Source organism: Microcaecilia unicolor, chromosome 6, assembly GCF_901765095.1.
Source record: "Microcaecilia unicolor chromosome 6, aMicUni1.1, whole genome shotgun sequence".
NCBI classification, from domain to species: Eukaryota; Metazoa; Chordata; class Amphibia; order Gymnophiona; family Siphonopidae; genus Microcaecilia; species Microcaecilia unicolor.
Window position 1 is genome coordinate 328038381 of NC_044036.1, and position 23524 is coordinate 328061904.

General features: G+C 47.0%; 1 protein-coding gene across 3 annotated transcripts in view; it reads left to right on the forward strand.

Annotated features, from left to right (window-relative positions):
* ZNF207 (zinc finger protein 207) overlaps positions 1–23524 on the forward strand; it is a 60084-nt gene that overhangs the window by 12174 nt on the left and 24386 nt on the right. For all 3 annotated transcript variants that reach the window (XM_030208410.1, XM_030208411.1, XM_030208412.1), the window contains exons 5-6: positions 210–285; positions 16710–16780. In XM_030208410.1, the coding sequence (XP_030064270.1) occupies positions 210–285; positions 16710–16780 (147 nt within the window). The remainder of the gene's footprint in view (positions 1–209; positions 286–16709; positions 16781–23524) is intronic.

The window sequence follows — 23524 nt, forward strand, 5'->3', positions numbered from 1 at the left end:
ACAAGATGGAATAAAGTATGTAAAACTAATTCCAATGTAAAGTGGTGGCCATTTTTGTGAAGTTGTATAGTTGATCTCGGAAAGTTATATAATACCTCTTGGACATGTTTCTTCCCCCCCCCCCCCCCCCCCCCCCAATGTTGTGGTTGGAGTGATACACTTGGTTTAAATCCTAATGGAATGAATAACATATGGTTCATATTTTTCAGGTATACCACCGCTGATGCCTACTGTTCCACCATTGATGCCAGGAATACCTCCAGGGATGCCAGGAATACCACCTGGGTGAGTATTATATTTGAAAATTGTGTATTTGTCATGACAAATACAGTCTAGGTTCTTGAGATTAGTGGTTCTAGACTGCACCTTTTAAAAAGATTTGTTAAAGCATTTGTGTCCCACATTTTCCCACATATGTGGCTTACATTATGCTGTAGTGGCGATCGCCATTATCGGAATGAGAAATACAGAGTGGTATTGCATTAAAGTTCGTAAGTGACAGAGTGCTTTAAGCAGTCGGGTATAGAGAGTTCATTTTCGGAATGAGAAATAAAGTGGTATTGCGTTAAAGTTCAATGGTGACAGAGTAAATTAAGCAATCAAGTATCGAGGGTTCAGTTTTGTCCAGTTCTGGTATAAGTTTTGTTATCTGGAATTTAGGATAGATCATTGTGGTATGCCTTTTTGAACAGGTTGGTTTTTAGTGATCAGACTGTTATGACTGTTGGGGTTGGGGGAACGGGCAGGGAATTGGGAAGCCTTGTGGGGCCCTTATCCAGGTATGGGCAGCTCCTTGAAGTCACCTAGGTGTGCCAAAATTCAGAAGATGGTTAATAAATGGTCAGTGGTCTCAATCATAAAATATGAGGATGAAATGGTGTAGACCAGGGCTTCCAAAACCTGTCATAGGCACAGCATAACCAGCCAGTTTCAGGATAACCACAGTGAATATGCACGAGATAAAGTTGTATGTACTGGAGGCTCAATATATGAAAATTTCCTTTTCTCTCCTACCAGCAGAAGGAGACTGAGCACTACTGGGTGTATGACATCAGCCTTTAAGGGTCTTGTGTAGCCCTGAACCAGCCAATAGTTCTCAGTCTCTGGCAGATGGTGAGTTCCTGTTCAGCCCCATATCTAGAGGGTAGGCCTTTGGGGGGTTGGTGCTGTTTGCCTGAAAAAAACCCCCACCGATTTTTTGCAGTTCTGAGTGATCAGGCGACCCTCGGGGAGGAATGCTGGCTTTGGCCTAACCCCTGGTAAGCCTTTCCTCGGCTGAGAGGTGCCCAGGTCTACCACCGGCTGCCTTTCAGGTGCTGTGGAGGACTTGCAGCTCATCTGCATATCCTTTACGGCCTTCTCCGGGGTGCAAATTTGCTAAATAGATACTTTTGTTCTGTTTTCACAGAAGAAAATTCTGGAGAAGGACCGTGATGGACTGGAAATAGTACAAATGAGAATGAAGTGGGTAGAGCACCGTTCACGGAAGAAAGTGTGTATCAACAACTTGAAAAGCTAAAGGTGGACAAAGCCATGGGACCGGACGGGATCCACCCCAGGATACTGAGGGAGCTCAGAGAGGTTTTGGCGGGTCTTCTTAAAGATTTGTTTAATATATCCTTGCAGACAGGAAAGGTTCCGAGGGATTGGAGAACGGCAGAGGTGGTCCCTCTTCACAAAAGTGGTGATAGGGAAGAAGCTGGAAACTACAGGCCGGTAAGCCTCACTTCGGTTATTGGAAAAGTAATGGAAGCGATGCTGAAGGAAAGGCTAGTGAATTTCCTGGAAGCCAATAAGTTGCAAGATCCAAGACAACATGGTTTTACCAAAGGGAAATCGTGCCAATTGGGTGACAGGGGAATTGAATCAGGGACGAGCTATGGACGTAATCTACTTAGATTTCAGCAAAGCTTTTGACACGGTTCCCCACAGGAGGCTCTTAAATATACTTGAATGGGCTGAAGATAGGCCCTGAAGTGGTGAACTGGTTGACGGACAGACGCCAGAGGGTGGTGGTGAATGGAATTCACTCGGAGGAGGGAAAGGTGAGTAGTGGAGTGCCTCAGGGATCGGTGCTGGGGCCGATTCTGTTCAATATATTTGTGAGTGACATTGCCGAAGGGTTAGAAGGTAAAGTTTGCCTATTTGCGGATGATACTAAAATCTGTAACAGAGTGGACACCCGGGAGGGAGTGGAAAACATGAAAAAGGATCTGAGGAAGCTAGAAGAATGGTCTAAGGTTTGGCAATTAAAATTCAATGCGAAGAAATGCAAAGTGATGCACTTAGGGAATAGAAATCCACGGGACACATATGTGTTAGGCGGGGAGAGTCTGATAGGTAAGGGCGGAGAGAGAGATCTTGGGGTGATAGTATCTGAGGATTTGAAGGCGACCAAACAGTGTGACAAGGCGGTGGCAGTAGCTAGAAGGTTGTTAGGCTATATAGAGAGAGGTGTGACCAGCAGAAGAAAGGGGGTGTTGATGCCCCTGTATAAGTCGTTGGTGAGGCCCTACCTGGAGTGTTGTGTTCAGTTTTGGAGGCCGTATCTTGTTAAGGATGTAAAAAGAATTGAAGCGGTGCAAAGAAAAGCTACGAGCATGGTATGGGATTTGCATTACAAGACGTATGAGGAGAGACTTGCTGAACTAAACATGTTTCCTTAGCGTCCCTCCGGACTGGACCAGGATTGGACTGATGGGTTGTGCTCGCCTACCAGCAGGTGGAGACTGAGAAAATACTGGTCCGGTCCGGAGGGACTAAAGGAAAGCAAATTAGCAGGTAAGATCTAATTTCTCCATACTCTGGCGGAAAGGAGAAACAGGGGTGATATGATACAGACTTTCAAATATTTGAAAGGTATTAATCCGCAAAAGAACCTTTTCCGGAGGTGCGAAGGCAGTAGAACGAGAGGACATGAAATGAGATTGAAGGGGGGCAGACTCAAGAAAAATGTCAGGAAGTATTTTTTCACGGAGAGAGTAGTGGATGCTTGGAATGCCCTCCCGCGGGAGGTGGTGGAAATGAAAACGGTAACGGAATTCAAACATGCGTGGGATAAGCATAAAGGAATCCTGTGCCGAAGAAATGGATCCTCAGGAGCTTAAGTTCAGGAGGCGGGGCTGGTGGTTGGGAGGCGGGGATAGTGCTGGGCAGACTTCTACAGTCTGTGCCAGAGCCGGTGCTGGGAAGCGGGACTGGTGGTTGGGAGGTGGGGATAGTGCTGGGCAGACTTATACGGTCTGTGCCCTGAAGAGCACAGGTACAAATCAAAGTAGGGTATGCACAAAAAGTAGCAAATATGAGTTATCTTGTTGGGCAGACTGGATGGACCGTGCAGGTCTTTTTCTGCCATCATCTACTATGTTACTATGACTCCCAGGTCCACTCCGACCCACTCAGGGCCTCCGCTCTAGGTGCCGGCGCGCGGGGCATTTTTCTCCTAGTTACTACTTATGGCTGCAGTACACTTTTTCTTCTTGGTACTGTCCCTTCCTAATCTGTTTCTCCATCTGAAACCACTGTACACTGCAGGCACATATTGTCCACCCTCTGTGTTCATCATCTCACCATCTTTTTTTCCTCTTCCTTTTTCTTGGCTCTCAACCTTCAACGTTTCCTTCCTTCCAGTTATCCATCTCCTTTCTATTGAGTACATTTCGCCTTTGTCGCTGTCGTCATACCTCTCCTACTCTTCTCCATACTCCCTTGCTCCTTCTCCTGCTGTCCGCTGGGGACATTAATTATTATTTTTGCATTTGTATCCCACATTCCCCCACCTATTTGCAGGCTCAATGTGGCTTACATAGATTTGTTAACATCATATCAGGATAACAGATATAGTTGGTAATGTATGGCAATCAGGGAAGGGAAGAAGGAAGAGAGTGATTGGGGTAGTTATAGAAGGTGGGCTTTTATAATTGATTTGGGCTGGTGAGGTTGACTTAGTGAGGTTATATGTTCTCATTGTAGGCCTTGTTGAAGAAGAATGTTTTCAGAGATTTTCGAAAGATGGTTGTTTCGTTGATTAATCCCAATCCTGGTCCTCCACATCAGCTCTCATCCTATTTGTGCAGGTCACACCATGATATCTCCAATCTAATTTCTGTTCCTCTCTTCCCCCTTCTTCCCTGCCTTTCTCTTGCGCTCTGTGGAATGCCCGCTCTGTCTGTAACAAACTTTCCTACATCCATCTTCTACTCTCCATCTGCTTGCCCTAACTGAAACTTGGCTTTACCCTGAAGGCTCTGCTTTAGTTTCGGCCCTATGCCATGGAGGTTCTTTTCTCCCATACTCCTCGCTTGGTTGGCCACGGAGGTGGTGTCGGGCTACTACTTTCAACCTCTTCTTTCACCCCAGTCTCACTGTTTTTCTTCCTTCGAAGTCCACTCCTTCCGTCTATTTGCTACTCTGCCTCTCCGAGTAGCAGTCATTTATCGACCCCCTGATAAGTCCCTTTCTTCCTTTCTCACTCTTTGATGCCTGGCTTTCCTTCTTTCTTGAACCTTCATCTCCTTCCCTCATTCTTGGGGATTTTAACATTCATGCTAATGATCCCTCTGACTCTTATGCTTCGCAGTTTCTTGCTTTAACATCCTCTTTCAATCTTCAGCTGTGCTCCACTGCCCCCACTCGCCAGAATGGCCACTGTGTCTTGATCTTATCCTCTTCTCAAACTGCTCACTCTCCAGTTTCTGTGCCTCAACTCTTCACCTCTCTGACCATCATCTGATAACTTTCACACTTAACCACCCTCCTCCCCAGTCCCATCCAATCTTTACCAATAAATTTAGGAATCTTCAGGCTATTGACCCTTCTACTCTGTCCTCCAGTGTTTCAAATCTCTTCTCTACCACTATGTTATTCAGGTCTGTCAATGAGGCTGTCTCTTCCTATAATACTATTCTCTCCTCTGCTCTGGATACTCTCGCTCCTCCCATTCCCCGTTCTGTAAAACGTAGCAAACCCCAGCCTTGGTTGACCTCTAGAATCCGTTACCTACGTTCCTGTGCCCTCTCTGCCGCTTTTGCTGAAATCCCGTGCCCATGCTGACTTCATACATTTCAAATTCTTGCTGACCTCCTTCGTCTGCTCTTTTACTTGCCAAACAGTACTATTACATCCAGTTGACAAATTCTCTTGGCTCAAACCCTCAATGTCTCTTTGCCACACTGAACTCTCTCTTCAAAGTGCCTTCACCTCCAACCCCCCTTTCCTTAGCATCCCTCCGGACCGGACCAGGATTGGACTGATGGGTTGTGCTCGCCTACCAGCAGGTGGAGACTGAGAAAAAACTGACTCTAGAGAGCCAATAGGAGCCCTGGCCATGTGACCTTAGCCTCTGTATTTTCTCAGTCTCCCAGCAGGTAGGAAGTGAGCCCATTAGTCTCTCTCCTTTTCTCTTTAGATATTACAGATATTTGTGATAATTCTTCTGTGCCTGCAATCTTATTTAGAGGCTTGACAGGGTTTCCTTTCTCTTCTTTCTTTGACAGCCTCGGGGGTGTTAAACTCGGGTGTCTCGAGTCCACCCCCCTTCCTCCCCATCTCCCTGGCTTAGCAGGGAAGGGCCGTCCCTTTCTCTGGAAAGGTGTACCGTCTTTGGGAGAGGCAGCCACTTTTAACAGGCAGCTGCTTTAAAAGAATTAAATCAAATAAAAGGAAATTCAAAGAAGCAGCCTTTCTTTCCCCAGACTTCTAACGAGCAGGCAGCTCCAGTGTTTTATTATAATTGAGGGGTTATAAAAAAAAAAAAAAAGAAGAAAATAATTCAGTGTCTGAGACTTTAAACAGCGATTTTTCTCGTCAGATTTAATTTCCTCCATTTTCTTGCGTTTTGGCGGCGGCAGTTTAAACAAATGGAAAAAAAAAAAAAAAAGAAAGGTGCGAACCGCGTAAGCGCGGCCACCTGTTTTTTCCGATATGGCTTAAAAGTTCAAACAGCTGCTGTCGGTCAGCGTCGCGCAGTTCACGCAGCCGGAACTTGTAAATTTTGCTCTCCCTTCTAGGTTTCTTCGGGTCCGGTGCTGCCTCCGGTTTTTTCGGGGCCTTTTTCGCCGGCTGTTGTTTTTTCGCCGTTCCACTGGGCTCCGCTTGTTCGGAGGTGTCGGGCGCGCTGTCGATCGCCACAGGGCCAGTGGCGCGAACGGCGGCCATTTTGTTTCTCCCTCCATCTTATCAGTCGGGGATCTCTCTGCTGAAGGTAAGGCTGCAGTTCATAGAGCAGTTCGGCTCCAAGATGTGTACACTTTTGTATGTGCTGAACGGCGTATTCTAAAATGCTCTTCACATCAGCGGGCAATATTTGGTTGAAAGGGGGCTCCTTTCATATATAGATATATAACAAGCTTTTCTTCTTTTAAATTTCTATGTATCATGGGGCTGTTAACACTAGTTTTTTCTGGTGCTCGGTCATTTTTCATTGCCTGGTGGAAAATCTACATCTTATCAGAATATCATAATTCATTTCAAGCATTTTCCTCAATAGCTGTAGTATTATACAGTGTTTTAAGAACTTTAGAAACTTTCTCTATAGGCATAGAGTAAATTTCTGTCTTTCTCATTCCCTGGTGAATAGGACTACATTGTCTAAGAGTCAATTGATTGGTACTTTGCAATTCTGACCATAATATCTTAGTTCCTTTCAAGCATTTTACTCCATGCCTATGATGTTATATAGTGTTTTAAGAACTTAACAGACAATCACTCTCAATGGCTGTAGTGTTATACAGTGTTTTCTTTTTCCGACTTTAAGAAGCCTTCTCTAGAGGCATACAGTATATTGTTCAGATGCCATGGGGATATATCAGCTCTTTCATATTCTCTGAGGGACAGTCCTGTCTACCAAGCTCCCAATCACTCAGCTGCCTTAGCAGGCATGCTTTATTCATGTCTTCCCTTCTTTTCCAACTGCCTTGAAGCCTCTCATATTTCATTTTAGCTTTCTTCTGGTTTTTACGGGACATATGGTCACTTAGAGAATAAAGTCATCCTTTCACTTAAAGATAGTGGACGGTCCTCAAACCATCTACTCGTGTTTGTCTCTACTCTATCAGTTCAGCATTGGCAGATTATAAACATCCTGGTTTGGTCCAGTATGCCTATACATACCATCTGCTATCTCTTCCTCTTCCTTAGAGACCTGATGTTATATCAAGCTTTCTTGAATTCAGATACAGTCTTGTCTACACTGCCTTCACCAAGTGGCTGTGGCACAACTTCACTTTTTTCGTTACAGGTAATTTCCAAGTTTGTCCTTTGGAGTGAAGGCGCATAGAATGAAAATGAGTGTTCTTTCAATTGGAAGGGGATTCACTCACTTCCTGTGTATTTATGCCATAGGTACATAAGTATGGTTATGCTGGGTAAGGCCTAAAGTCCATCAAGTCCAGCATTCATATCTAATGGGCATAGGTACATAAGTTTTGCCATTCTGGGGAAGCTCAAATGTCCACCTTTCTACAGCCAGAACAGCATTAGAGAAAAAAAAAAAAAAAAAAAAACCTCTCACGAGAGTATCGAACAGAAATCTCTGCTCCAAAAGCAAAGCTTTGCAGTAATTCTGCAAACTAACGCATACAATATTTGCCATGGCTGTTCACCACTAGGAACACCGGGGACCCTGGGCCTAGGTTCGGTGTTTTAACCTGAAACAAGCTCAACATTCATATCTATTGGGTGTGAGTCTGGTACTACTACTACTACTTAACATTTCTAGAGCGCTACTAGGGTTACGCAGCGCTGTACAAATTAACAAAGAAGGACGTTCTCTGCTCAAAGGAGCTTACAATCTACATCTCAGTGAGGGAGGACGCATGACCGTGGTACGTGGATTACTGGTATGTGGATTAAGAAATTACGTTCATACTGGGACAATTCTTTTCTGTCCGGAGCGTACTACCATAGCATCTATATTCAGAACTTACCCAACTATGGAACGCCATAGAGATAGGGTTGGAGTTTGTAGCCCTATTTAACTGGTGTCCTTGGTCACCCTTCTTCTTCTCCTCAGGATCCAGAGAATGGCTAGTTTTTTGCTTATGCATTAACCGGTCATTTTCAGCAGTACTCTCTCTTCCGTTCTTTTATAGATCTAAGAGGATGTTCATTGCGCTCTTAGGGTCATTTTATTCTTACCTAGACGACTACCTAATTGGAGAAAGTCTTATCAGCAGAGTTCTCAGGTCACGCACCGGGTGTTGCATTTCTTACAGTCTCTAGGTTGGGTGGTGATTGTAGCCAGGCCTCTCATTTGATCTCTCATTTGATCTCTCATCAGATATCTCTGATTTTCTCTTTGTTTAGTCAGGTTGGCGCACAGTCTTTTGTCTCCTCTGCAAACATCCCAGTTTATATTTTTCTTGGTGACCTTGGGCCTTCGGCCATTTCCTCGCTCTATTCTGCAGAATGCAATTTTACTTTCTAATGCCCAAGAAGGAATTTTCCTTCATCCTATTGCGAATCTCAGGGTCATCAATCGCGCTATTTAAGTGTCATCTAGTTATCTCAAGAACCTTAGTTCTGGCATTGGGATGCTTCGTGCAGTACACTTTTTGGCAGAAGCTTGTTTGTATATATTTTTTTTCTGGGGGACCTCAGCAATTCGTTTACCTTCGGGTGAATTTTGTTTTCCCTACTGACAAGGCGGAGAGAGCTATGTTGGTCCTTGCCATGGCAATGGGTTAGGTCATCCGCCAAGGAGGAGTTAAGAGTATACTCTTGAGTTTGTACTCATTTTTTCTTAGTTGTGTCACCCTGCATTTAGGTGAATGGACTCTCATTTTTTCAGCCTTACTTCCTCACTGCGACACTTCAGGGCTATCTTTTTTTGCCTTCAGGCTCACGAACATTTCTTGCTTCTTCCGTTCAGCAACAGTCTTGACGGAGACAGGGACAGATGCCAACGTCCAGCAGGGGTTTTTCAACCTTCTTTATGCGTTTCTTCCGTCATCTCACTAGGTGTTTACGCAGAACCAAGGCACCCTTCTACATCCGGACCCCCAGTCACTCAAACTTATGGCGTGGTTACTGGGTCCGCAACATCTTTGATATTTTCGCAGGAAGTACTTCAAGTTTTAATTGCTTCCAGACAGAAATCTACATTAAAGTCCTATGAATCAAAGTGGCGACGGTTCACTCTGTGGTGCTCCTCTCGCCACTTCATTCCACAAACAGTATCCATTTTGCATGTTTTGGAATATCTTCTGCATCTTGCGAAATCTTGTCTGTCTTACTCATCCATTAGAGTTCATTTGGCAGCTCTATCAGTGATGCATGATACTGTTGACAACCGCACGCTTATGCAGCATCCACTGTCAAAGCGGTTTCTTAAAGGAGTCCTGCACCTGTACCCCCCGCTTCGTCCATCAGCTAGGTGAACTAGGTGAACAGACTCTTAAAGTTCTGTTTTCTAGTAGCCATAACTTTTTCTATAAAGTTTTCCTCTTCAAGCAGTGTTTCCTAGTAGCCATTGCAGCAAGTAGATCTATGGGTGGAATACTTCTACGGTTGGTAACTTCTTTTTGGTCTGCTGTAGTTTAAAGTTTTCACCTTTCCCAATCGGTTTTTTCTTATTGGTTTTGTCCTTCTAGCCAGTAGGCGTAAAAGTTTTTCATTGTTTCTAACCCGCTATATCGCGAAGGATCAAGGAAATGAGAATGTCTATTTCTCTTCTGGCTGAGAGGGCAGTTCCACAGCGTATTACAACATATTCCACAACTTCAGAAGCGGGCTCTATTCTTACTACGGCGATTTTTGGTGCTCTCGGTGCACATTGGTAAGTTGGCAACTTAGTCCTAGTTTCATTTTATTTTGCTCATTGGGACACACTACATGTTAGTTGTCGCCAGGTGGACTATGCAGCATGAACATTTCTCTGCAGTTTTCATAGGGTCCCTCCCTTCAGATTACTGCTTTGGTACTTCCCATCAGTCCAATCCTGGTCCGGTCCGGAGGGATGCTAAGGAAGGAGAAATTAGATCTTACCTGCTAATTTGCTTTCCTTTAGTCCCTCCGGACCGGACCAGGCCCCTCCCATGTTCTCTCTACTCTTTAGCTTCTTTTATTAAGTAGGAAGTGTATTCAGTAGGAAGTGTATTCATTCCTTTACGATTCGTGGAACAATACTATATATATACAGAACTTTACGTGGTCTATACCACTTCTCTGGTGGTTGCTGGTGAGCTCAATTGTTGGAATCTATCTATAAAACCTTAAATACGCCATACCACTTCTCTGGTGAGAGTTGTGGCTGAGCTCAGTTGCTGGAATATCTATAAAACCTTAAATATGATTTACCACTTTTCTGGTGAGAGTTGCTGGTAAGCTCAGTTGATGGAATATATATAAAATCTTAAGTGGGCCATACCACTTCTCTGGTGAGAGTTGCTGGTGAGCTATAAGACAAGTGAGCCATACCACTTCTCTAGTGAGAGTTGCGGGTGAGCTATATTATACGTGAGCCATACCACTTCTCTGGGGAGAGTAGCTGGTGAGCTATATTACATGTGAGCCATATCGCTTCACTGGTGAGAGTTGCTGGTGAGCTATAGTACAAGTGAGCCATACCACTTCTCTGGTGAGTGTTGCTGGTGAGCTGTAATACATATCGGGCCATACCACTTCTCTGGTGAGAGTTGCTGGTGAGCTCTGATACTTGGCATTGCCGAGTGCTTTGTGGCTGCTAGGATTCCATACGGCACAGAATCTTTCTTTCCTGCTTTGTTATTCAAATACTGAGGCTAAGGTCACATGGCCAGGGCTCCTATTGGCTCTCTAGAGTCAGTTTTTTCTCAGTCTCCACCTGCTGGTAGGCGAGCACAACCCATCAGTCCAATCCTGGTCCGGAGGGACTAAAGGAAAGCAAATTAGCAGGTAAGATCTAATTTCTCCTTACTTTCCCTCCAGACTCTGGCTGACTACATTCATGATAAGGTTCACAAGATTAAACTTGAATTCTCAGCCAGGTCATCTCCACCTCTCCTTCCCTTAGTCCATTCTCTCAACCCTCCAACCCCTGCCTCCTTTTCTTCCTTTTCTGAAATCACTGAAGAGGAAACTACACATCTTATTTCCTCCTCGAAACTAACTACTTGTTCCTCTGATCCTATTCCCACCCATCTACTGAACACTATCTCTCCTACTGTCATCCCTTTTATCTGTCATATCCTCAATCTTTCACTGTCCACTGTGACTGTTGCTGATGCCTTCAAACATGCCATAGTCACACCACTCCTTAAAAAACCTTCATTGAACCCTACCTGTCCTTCCAACTGTCGCCCCCATCTCCCTCCTTCCTTTCCTATCCAAGATACTTGAACATGCTGTTCGCCGTCGTTGCCTTTACTTTCTTTCATCTCAAGCTATTCTTGATCCACTTCAATCTGGCTTTCGCCCCTTTCATTCAACTGAAACAGCGCTTGCTAAAGTCTCCAATGATCTGTTCCTGGCCAGATCCAAAGGTCTATATTCTATCCTCATCCTTCTCGATCTATCTGCTGCTTTTGACACTGTTGATCACAGCCTACTCCTTGATAGGCTGTCCTCACTTGGATTTCAGGACTCTGTTCTTTCCCTGTTTTCTTCTTACCTCTCCTAGCGTACCTTTAGTGTATACTCTAGTGGATCCTCCTCTACTTCTATCCCACTGTCAGTTGGTGTACCTCAGGGATCTGTCCTGAGACCTCTTCTTTTCTCCATCTTTACTTCTTCCCTTGGTACTCTGATCTCATCCCATGGTTTTCAGTGTCTTTACGCTGATGACTCCCAGATCTACCTCTCCACACCAGAAATCTCAGAGGAAATCCAGGCCAAATTATCTGCCTTCCTGTCTGACATTGCTGCCTGGATGTCTCAGAGCCATCTGAAACTAAACATGACCAAGACTGAGCTTCTTTTCTTTCCTCCTAAACCAATCTCTCCTCCTCCCCCATTCTCTATTTCTGTGGATAACACTCTCATCCTTCCTGTCTCAGCTCGTAACCTTGGGGTCATCTTCGACTCCTCCCTCTCCTTCTCTGCACATGTTTAGCAGACTGCTAAAACCTGTCGTTTTCTTTCTCTCTAATATCACCAAAATTTGCCCTTATCTTTCTGAGCACACTACCAGAACCCTCATCCACACTCTTCACTTCTTGCTTAGACTATTGCAACTTGCTTCTCACAGGTCTCCCACTTAGCCATCTCTCTCCTCTTCAATCTGTTAAAAATTCTGCTGCACGACTAATATTCCGCAAGTGTCGTTATGCTCATATTAGCCCTCTCCTCAAATCACTTCACTGGCTTCCTATCCATTTCTGCATACAGTTCAAACTCCTCTTATTGACCTATAAGTGCATTCACTCTGCAGTTCCTCAGTACCTCTCCACTCTCATCTCTCCTTACATTCCTCCATGGGAACTCTGTTCACTGGGTAAAACTCTTATCTGCACCCTTCTCCTCCACCGCTAACTCCAGACTCCGTTCCTTTTATCTTACTGCACCATATGCCTGGAATAGACTTCCTGAGCCAGTACGTCAAGCTCCATCTCTGGCCGTCTTCAAATCTAAGCTAAAAGCCTACCTTTTTGATGCTGCTTTAAATTCCTAACCCTTATTCACTTGTTCAGGACCCTTATTTTATCATCCTCACTTTAATATTCCCTTATCTCTTGTTTGTCCTAATTAGATTGTAAGCTCTGTCAAGCAGGGATTGTCTCTTCATGTTCAAGTGTACAGCACTGCGTACATCTAGTAGTGCTATAGAAATTAGTAGTAGTGGTCCTCGGGCTATGTAAGTTGTATCTGGCTTTTGCAGTAGTTTGGAGGTGCACACACTGAATCTTTGGGTCTCCCTTCACGCCCCTAAATCCTCTGTCCAGGTCTATGCGTCTGCCTCCTCTGCCAGTTCACCCCAGGAACGAAGTTTAAAAAATAAGTAAATATATGAATAGTGGAGGAATAAAGTGCTGGATCAGTCTGACCTTCAGTACAGAGGTCATGTGGGGGATGCAGTTGGGATGTGGCAGTGGGAAGCTCTGAGCTACTGGGCACTGCACAGGGGCCCAGCTGGCAGATATATTGGCTCCAGCCAATAAGGTGCAGCCTGTGGAGCTTGCTGCCTTTTGTTTCCTTCAAGTGGCCTCTGCTGCTTATGTGCAGAAACAGAGCAGGTGTGACTTCCCCAGGGCCTTCTGGCAGCGCTTCTAAGTCAGCAGTGGTATCGCTGGAGTAGCAGGGCACAGCAGAAGAGTCGGGCTTGCAGAATACGAGGGAAGACTTTTGCGTGGGAGCATCTGTCATTTTCAATTCGGTCCCATCTGTTAAGCATTTGTCTGAACTTCCTGTGCACACTCGGCAAGATTCAGGAACTTTGGAGGAGTCTTTTCTCTGGAGTTTGTCCTGCTGCTCCATTAGACCTTTTGCTCAAAGGTTTGCTGCTGCCTGTACAGGCAGGTGCCCCTGGGATCCAGCAGGTGGATGGGCCTTTGACTAAAAGGAGGCATGTAGCTGACGGGTAAGCCCTGGAAGACAGATTTAGTGGCTTTGGTGGCTCCAGGAGGGGTACATTCCAGACCGGGATGAGCCTTGGGGGAGGACATTTGGAAGTTACACACAGATGTCTCTGGGGAAGATCTATGGTATGCATCTTCAAGAGACCTGAATTCCCCTATCTTGACTGCTCAAGTGCTAGATGCCTCAACTTGTCAGAGGAGCAGGCGCCAGTGACTAGAAAAGGAAACAGCATAAGCCAGTCTGCAGAGGTGGACGTGCCTCAGTCTGTGGTTGGAAATGGCACCATTTTGAGCATGAACCTCTAGGTAAAGGGACCACCATACTTAGAACTGACACAGTCGATAGGGGAGTGTATAGAGCCTCCTGAGTTTATTAGCACATCAAAAAAGATATAGTGGAATTGGAAAAGGTGCAGAGAAAGGCGATAAAGATGATTAAGGGGGTGGGACGACTTTCCTATGAGAAAAGGCTAAAGCGGCTGGGGCTCTTCAGCTTGGAGAAAAGGCGGCTGAGGGGTGATATGATAGAGGTATATAAAATGAGTGGAGTGGAAAAGATAGATATGGAGCATCTGTTTACGCTTTCCAATAATACTAGGACAAGGGGGCATGCGATGAAGCTGGAGTGCAGTAAGTTTAAAATAAGAAAAAAAAAAAAAGATCGGTCAAGACGCGTGGGTTATGTACTCCTACTAGCAGAGGGAGACTGAGAAAACACTGAGCTTTGGATACTGTATATATAACCTGTGCAGCACCCCCACTAGCCAGTATTTCTCAGCAGAGGTAGAAGTACGGCCTGTGCAATCTTCAATAGTCTGATGAGGTAGCTTTACCGATGATAAAAGGGAAATTTTCATTTTGATTTGATATTCTCTGTTATTTCAGTACCCTGTACATGTGTTTAAAAAAAAAAAAAAAGTTGGTGCTTTGGGGGTTTGAGTCTGGTGGGGCCCACTATTCCCCTTGGGGTGTCACACCTGTTAGTCGGGTCCCTCCCCCTGTGCTGCTCTCTGTTTGTGGTAGCTTTGTACCTCAGCTACTTTCCCAGTACTGGAGCCTTGAGTGCCTTACAATCAGCAGCTGTTAGGTCTGCTCTTTCTTTAACAGAATAATTATTTATCTGTACGAACGAAGAGTTCAAGTTCCTTTTCCTGGGAGGGAGAGCAGTGCAATTATTGTTAGTGGACTACACTCTTTATTGGCTCTGGTGGTGTGCTCTCCTGCCTTAAAAAAAAAAAAAAAAAAGGCTACCTAAGGGCCAAAGTTACAATGAATAACGGGTGCCTTTAAACTTTAAGCATGAACTAGCGGGTTTTGGCTCTGTTGCTTCTTTTAAGGTAAACAAATTTTTCCTGCTTTGCTGGTGCGCCGTTCGGGTCTGCTCTCATTGCACGCCTGGTGTTTTTTTTACTGCTCCTGACACCTTTCCTACTACTGGCTTCTTCATTAGATCCCGGGCTGCAGGATCTGTGATGGCAGATCTTTGGCAGGCTGCACTTTCATCTAGTTTGTATATAGTTTCAGGTTAATTTGCATTAAGTCCTCACTGTTGCGAGGCACAGTTGACCAGTGTTTGTTGTTTTGGGTGAGCCTGGATGCTAGAGATTCCCCACTTGTGAGAATAAGCAAGCCTGCTTGTCCTCAGAGAAAGCGAAGATACTTACCTGTAGCAGGTATTCTCAGAGGACAGCAGGCTTTTTATTCTCACAATCCCACCCATCTCCACTTGGAGTTGTCTATTTGCATGTTTTTATTGTGTTTTTTGCTTCTGTATTAAACTAAGGCAGGCACGTTCACGCGGCAGGCAAGAAGGCACACACTCTGAAGCACAGCTCACGCTCATAAAAGCTCTAGTTTTTTCTATGGCAAATTTGCTGGGCCCGGCAACATGAAACGATGTCGACCCCGCTTGTGAGAATAAGAAGCCTGCTGTCCTCTGAGAATATCTGTTCCAGGTATGTATCCTCGCTTTTTGTTTGCTATCAGGAAGCTAACCAGGTCGTTTGCCGTACATCAAATGGTTTGTGATATGATCAGCTGAGTGGAACACCCTAGATTTGGGGTTCAAAGCTAGTTGGTCTATGATTTGGCTTTACCCCATTCTGGTAGAGGATAGGGAATCTCTCATGCTTCTGAAGGTGGATGTTGTGATCTCGGCTGTGCTGAAGACAACTATCCTGGTTGAGGGAGGTGCTGCATTGAAGCGCTTCTAAAGCAAATAATCAGAGGCAGTGTTTTGGCTGCAGGAGGTGCGTATGCCTTGTAGCGCTATAGAAATGCTTAGTAGTAGTAGTAGTGTTCTGCAGAGGCTGTATGGTGAGGTTATGTTTTTGGTATACCAAATATATCTTCCAACAGACCAGTCTCAGAGTCCTTTCAAGGGGACCAGGAAATGAGTAAGACTGAGATGGAGGCCACCTTCATGGTGAATGCCTATTATGATTTGATAAGGCATGCTAATGATGGCGGCATATGGTTGTGTGGTTGTGCAATTGGCAGATGTAGTGTCCACAGCAAAGTTGAGCAAACTTCCTATTTAGGAAAAGTTATTGTTTGGTGAATATTTGGACAAGTTGATTAAAAGCTTAGGGAAGCCAAGGTACCACACTTGCTGGAGGATAAACCTAGAGCAGCAGGTAAAGGTGCAACAGTTACAAGTCTTTTCAGGGAGGACAAGTGCCTTAGACCGAGCAGAACTAGCAGAGGTGCTTTGGTTTTTTTTTTGTTTTTTTCAGAGGACAGTCCTTTCGGAGCATTTGGAGAGGTAGCTGAGAGTCTAGAGTGGGGACTCCAGGACAGTAGTGGCCACTCTGAGGAAAGTACATAAGTAATGCCACACTGGGAAAAGACCAAGGGTTCATCGAGCCCAGCATCCTGTCCACGACAGCGGCCAATCCAGGCCAAGGGCACCTGGCAAGCTTCCCAAACGTACAAACATTCTATACATGTTATTTCTGGAATTGTGGATTTTTCCAAGTCCATTTAGTAGTGGTTTATGGACTTGTCCTTTAGGAAACTGTCTAGCCCTTTTAAAAAAAACTCTGCTAAGCTAACCGCCTTCACCATTAGACACTGCTTCCTGTCTAATAAACTTTTTTTTTTTTTTTTTACTTTGCATTGATACGTTCAGGCATTAATAATGAAGTTCATTTTCAGGACTCTTGAATGCTTGGTTTTTTGTCTTAATCATAGAATCCTAATCTTTTATTTTGTAAATAGGATGATGCCAATGAGTGGAATGATGCCTCATAGTGCAGGATTACCTCCATTGATGCCAGGTATCCCACCAGGTAAGTGGTTAAAAAAGTTACTGGTATGAAAACATTTTTATTGCTTTAATACAACAGAATGCTTTCCTTGTTGCAAGCTTATTTAGTTATTTTCAGTCTTGAAGTCCATTGTCACTGGTCTAATTTCTGTGTTTTCACTTTCTCCATTTTTAAGCCTATTTAACTGTTTACTTTGTGTTATCAGTATTAAACACACTAGTCACAGTCATATTTCATTGTAGTATTGTATTTATGATTTATATAGATTGCCTTGAACTCTGGCAGTGAACTAATCAAGTATAAATGTTTGACTAGCAAATGAGGACAGTCCTAAAATAAAGACAATTTCCTTAGCATCCATACCAGACCAGTCCAGGACCATTGGGTTATGTCCGTCAACCAGCGGACCAGTGGATGGAGACGAAGAAGAAAAATAGTTCTTGTGACTTTCTTCTTAAGGGGTATCGTGCAGCCTGTAATGTTCAGTATTATTTGTCTCCAAGTGGACTAGGGGACATGCAATGAAGCTACTAAGTAGTAGTACATTTCAAACCGGAGAAAATATTTCTTCACTTATATAATTAAACTCTGAAATTCGTTGCCAGTGAATATTGTAAAAGCAGTTAGCTTAGCAGGGTTTAAAGAAAGCTTGGGTAATTTCTTAAAAGTCCATAAGCCATTATTAAGATGGACTTTGGAAAATTCACTGCTTATTTCTAGGATAAGCAGCATAAAATCTGTTTTACTGTTCTGGGATCTTGCCAGGTACTTGTGACCTGGATTTGCCACTGTTGGAAACAGGATACTGGACTTGATGGACCTTCAGTCTGCCCCATATGGCAGTCTTGTGCTTGGAAGTGACATGGAGTTTTGCCACAGTATTTCAAGTGTACAGAAGAAATAAAACAAAGTTTGGCATTTGGATTGGTTGTTTGGGTTCTTCAGTTGTCAAAACAAAGGGGCAGTAGCTTCTAAGGTGACCATAGCCCAGTGGCTTGAAGAGGCTGTCGCATTGGTTTATATCCTTAAGGGTCATCTTAGTACCGCAGTCTCTCAAAGCACATTCCATAAGTGGGATGGCAGCATTCTGGGCAGGGAGCAGTCTCATTCCACGGCAGGATATCTGTCGAGCAGTGGTATTGTGGTCCTTGCACTGTTTCTTGGAGCATTATTTTGATGTTCAAACAAGGCAGGGTACTTGTTGGGCAGACTGGATGGACCGTGCAGGTCTTTTTCTGCCTTCATCTACTATGTTACTATGTTACTGCCTTTAGAGCTGGAATGTTGACTTCTGGCCTCCCAAGGGTCCCCACCCTTAGTTTTGCTGCTTTGGTATTTCCCAAGCATCTGGGCCAGTTTTGAGGGCTGATAAGGAAGGAGAAATTAGGTCTTACCTGCTAATTTTTCTTTCCTTTAGGCCAGTGGTTCTCAACCAGTGTGTTGGGACACACTGGTGTGTCACTAACTGCTGGGAGGTGTGCCACTGAAAATTTGACAGCATGCTTGTGCTTTTCTTAACAACCATGTGTGCTGCAAATTGAGGAGAGTTGAGAACCAGGAAGTTGGGTACTTGTAATCTCTATAACTGGTCCCTTCCTATGTCATTAACCTCAAATGAAAATGTTGCATCTCAGCCTCTCTTCCACCCTTGCAGTCCACCACCATTGTATTTCCCTTACATCATTATTAGCAACAATTAAATATGTAGGGTGTTCCTCAGCAACCATCCTGATCATGCCTACCAGCAGAGGGAGACTGAGAACATCTGACTTTGAATATTGTATATCTACCAGTGCAGATCCCAAACCAGTCAGTATTTCTCAGTCTCAAGTAGAGGGTAGATGTGCAGTCTAAACAGCTTGACCGGTCTGGTAGGTCCAGAGGGGAACTTTTGGGTGCCTTGGCTTTCTTTGACTTTTCTTCTCTTTCAGAAAAAGACAAAAAGATCCCTCTATCTTTGGTGCCTCTGTGTGATTTTGGGGGTGTGGTTCCTGTGGAGCCCCGTATTCCCCTTGGGGTGTTACACCTGGGTGGCTGGGACCCTCCCCCTCCTCCTCTTCGGGGCTCCATGGTCACGTGTACGACCAAACTATCATAGTGCTACTCGTGTGTGTGATGAGGAGTAGAGGCAGCCGGAGCACAGTGTCAACTCTGTGGAGAGCTGAAGTCTTCGTCAGCCATGTCACCAGAGTTGGCTGTAGAGCAGGGCTGTTCTGAGTCTGTTGGGGCTGAGTCTTTGGTGCAGGCAGGCTCTTCAGCAACGGTCCTGGTTTCAGCGGGAACTGCCACCATCTTGGATTTCTCCCTTGCTTTGGGGCCGCTGCAGCTCATTCATGAGGCCTTTCTTCCATGCCACGCTTTGGCAGTTGAGTGCTTAGGGGAGGATGGAGTTCCCTTCTGAATTTGTCTGGTCATTGTTTAAGGCCTGGAAAGCTGGTGGCCCGGTCCTGGGAGATGCTTTTGATTTAGGCGCTGATCCGGTGGTGGCAGAATGGCCTCAGGTGGACTGGGCTGAGGATGTGGCATAGACTTCGCTTCATTTTTTGGAGGAGGGTCTCGGTGATTTAGAGGTTGAAGATTTGGTGATCCAGGAGCAGGAAGGGGAAGCCTTGATGCCCCCGGGAGGATTGTTCTGTGGTCAATTTTTCATAGGGCTGAGCTTATTGACCAGATATCTTCTCTTAAATTTGAGCCCACTGAGACTCCTGTGGGTCATGCTAAGCAGGTGGATCCTCTGGTAAAGGGGATTCGGCATCTACCCTGGTCTTTTCCTTTGAATAAGGATCTTTGGGACATGATTCTGGCAGAGTGGAATTCTATGGATGCACCGTGTAAGGTATCTAGTGCCGTGGCTAGGCTTTATCCGATTCCACAGGAGGATAGGGAATCCCTGAAGCCTCCCACTGTGAATGCGATGGTGACGGCAGTGACTAAAAAGACTACAATCCCAGTAGATGGTGGTGTAGCCCTTCATGACTCCCAGGATAGGAAGATGAAATCTTTCTTAAGTGTAGTTTTGATTTCTCCGAGGACAAGCAGGCTGCTTGTTCTCACTGATGGGTGACGTCCTCGGCAGCCCCTCCAATCGGAATCTTCCTAGCAAAGTCCTTTGCCAGTCCTCGCGCGCACCGCGCATGCGCGGCCGTCTTCCCGCCCGAAACCGGCTCGAGCCAGCCAGTCTTCTTTCGTCCGCACTCGGTACGGCTGTGTTTTTTGTCGTGTCGAGCCCCGGAGAGTCGACCTCGCGCGTCCGTGTTTTATTGACGTGTTTTTCTTCGGAAAAGTTTCTATATCTGTCGGGAAGTGCTCCGAAAACCCCCTTGGGTTTCATTTTCCCCTTCCCGTATTTCCAGTTTTGCCCCGGTAAGTTTTCTTTCGTCGTCGGGGTAGGCCTCTTTTCGGCCTCGGTCGAGATTTTTTCTCCCTTAAAGTTTTGGTGCTCCAAATTCGTCATTTCGGATTTTGACTTCGCCGGCGTGATTTTTCCGCCCATGACATCGAAGCCTTCCAGCGGCTTCAAGAAGTGCACCCAGTGCGCCCGGGTAATCTCGCTCACTGATAGGCACTCTTCGTGTCTTCAGTGTCTGGGGGCCGAGCACCGTCCCCAGAACTGTAGTCTGTGTTCCCTGTTACAAAGGCGGACTCAAGTAGCGAGATTGGCCCAGTGGAACGTTTTGTTCTCGGGCGCTTCGTCGGCATCGGCACCGGGGTCATCGTGTGCATCGACGTCATCAGCGTCCAGACCTTCATCCTTGGCTGCCAGTGCATCGAGTGCATCGAGGCATCGGCCCTCTGCATCGGCACCGAGACATCGGATAGCTGCATCGACGTCGGTGGTACCGGGACCTCGTCTCCTGATGTCGTCGGACGGTGGTGTATCGAGTGGAGTGCAGGTAAGGGCTGTCCTTTCCCCTGCTGGTGGCGGTGAGCCCTCGGGTGGGTCTCCTCCTACCCTGAGGGCTCCTGCGGTACAGCCCCCCCGAGATCGACCCTCTTCGGTCTCGGCCCCGAGGAAGCGACGGATGGATTCTACGTCCTCCTCGTCGGTGCCGGGAAGCTCCGGTGACATGCTTCGGAAGAAGTCGAAGAAGCATCGACACCGGTCCCCTTCCCGCGTCGGCACCGAGAGCTCTGGGTCGCCGAGGGAGTCGGCACCCAGCAGGCATCGGCACCGAGAGGACCGCTCACCCTCTGTTCAAGAGGTGTCGATGCGCTCCACTCTGGACAGCCCGGAACAGCCTCCACGCCCGGAACAGGTTCTGACGTCGACGCCTGCATCGACCTCCATGCCTTTCTCTGCAGCCGCTCTGAACGAGAGCCTCCGGGCCGTTCTCCCAGAGATTCTGGGAGAGCTGTTGCGCCCTACCCCTCCGGTACCGGCGGTGCTTGCGCCTCCGGTACCGTCGAGCATGGCGCCGGCTGGCCCATCGCCCGGGGTGAGGTCCCCGACGTCGGTACCGCGTGCGGTGCCGACTGCGGCCACCTCCCAGGAGGGCTCCCCGACTACGTCGGCGGAGGGAGCTTCGCCGATGCGGGCGAGGGAGTCTACCTCTCGACGCCCCCATCGTGGACGTGGCTCCACGGAGTCGAGCCGGGCGCGGTTGCAGACGCAGGTCCGTGAACTTGTGTCTGACACCGAGGGTGAGGCCTCGTGGGAAGAAGAAGAAGATCCCAGATATTTCTCTGACGAGGAGTCTGAGGGTCTTCCTTCTGATCCCACTCCCTCTCCTGAAAGGCAGCTTTCTCCTCCCGAGAGTCTGTCTTTTGCTTCCTTTGTCCGGGAGATGTCTACGGCCATCCCCTTCCCGGTGGTTGTGGAGGACGAGCCCAGGGCTGAAATGTTTGAGCTCCTGGACTATCCTTCTCCACCTAAGGAAGCGTCCACTGTTCCCTTGCACCATGTCCTGAAAAAGACATTGCTTGCGAACTGGACCAAGCCATTAAGTAATCCCCACATTCCCAAGAAGATCGAGTCCCAGTACCGGATCCATGGGGACCCAGAGCTGATGCGCACTCAGTTGCCTCATGACTCTGGAGTTGTGGATTTGGGCCTAAAGAAGGCTAAGAGTTCTAGGGAGCATGCTTCGGCGCCCCCGGGCAAAGACCCTAGAACCTTAGACTCCTTTGGGAGGAAGGCCTACCATTCTTCTATGCTCGTGGCCAAGATCCAGTCTTACCAGCTCTACACGAGCATACACATGCGGAACAATGTGCGGCAGTTGGCGGGCTTGGTTGATGCTCTTCCCCCTGAGCAAGCCAAGCCTTTTCAGGAGGTGGTCAGGCAGCTGAAGGCGTGCAGAAAATTCCTGGCCAGAGGAGTTTGACACTTTTGATGTTGCGTCCAGGGCCGCTGCTCAAGGTGTGGTGATGCGCAGGCTCTCATGGCTGCGTGCCGCCGACCTGGAGAATAGACTCCAGCAGCGGATTGCGGACTCGCCTTGCCGTGCGGACAACATTTTTGGGGAAAAAGTCGAGCAGGTGGTAGAGTCTCTCCACCAGCGGGACACCGCATTCGACAAGTTCTCCCGCCGGCAGCCTTCAGCATCTACCTCTACAGGTAGAAGATTTTTCGGGGGAAGGAAGACTGGTCCCTATGCTTCTGGTAAGCGTAGGTACAATCCTCCTTCCCGACAGCCTGCGGCCCAGGCTAAGCCCCAGCGCGCTCGCTCTCGTCAGCAGCGTGCGCCTCAGCAAGGCCCCGCGGCTCCCCAGCAAAAGCAAGGGGCGAGCTTTTGACTGGCTCCAGCAGAGCATAGCCGACATCCCAGTGTCAGTGCCGGGCGACCTGCCGGTCGGGGGGGAGGTTGATAGCTTTTCACCAAAGGTGGCCTCTCATAACCTCCGATCAGTGGGTTCTGCAAATAGTCCGGCAAGGATACACCCTCAATTTGGCCTCAAAACCTCCAAATTGTCCACCGGGAGCTCAGTCTTACAGCTTCCAGCACAAGCAGGTACTGGCAGAGGAACTCTCCGCCCTTCTCAGCGCCAATGCGGTCGAGCCCGTGCCATCCGGGCAGGAAGGGCTGGGATTCTATTCCAGGTACTTCCTTGTGGAAAAGAAAACAGGGGGGATGCGTCCCATCCTAGACCTAAGGGCCCTGAACAAATATCTCGTAAAAGAAAAGTTCAGGATGCTTTCCCTGGGCACCCTCCTCCCCATGATTCAGCAAAACGATTGGCTATGCTCTCTGGACTTGAAGGATGCCTACACTCACATCCCGATACTGCCAGCTCACAGACAGTATCTGCGATTTCAGCTGGGCACACGCCACTTCCAGTACTGTGTGCTACCCTTTGGGCTCGCCTCTGCGCCCAGGGTGTTCACAAAGTGCCTGGCTGTGGTAGCAGCGGCACTTCGCAGGCTGGGGGTGCATGTGTTCCCATATCTCGACGATTGGCTGGTGAAGAACACATCCGAGGCAGGAGCCCTGCAGTCCATGCAGATGACTATTCGCCTCCTGGAGCTACTGGGGTTTGTGATAAATTACCCAAAGTCCCATCTTCTCCCAGTGCAGAAACTCGAATTCATAGGAGCTCTGCTGGATTCCCGGACGGCTCGCGCCTATCTCCCAGAGGCGAGAGCCAACAACCTGTTGTCCCTCGTCTCGCGGGTGCGAGCGTCCCAGCAGATCACTGCTCGGCAGATGTTGAGATTGCTGGGCCACATGGCTTCCACAGTTCATGTGACTCCCATGGCCCGTCTTCACATGAGATCTACTCAATGGACCCTAGCCTCTCAGTGGTATCAGGCTGCTGGGGGTCTAG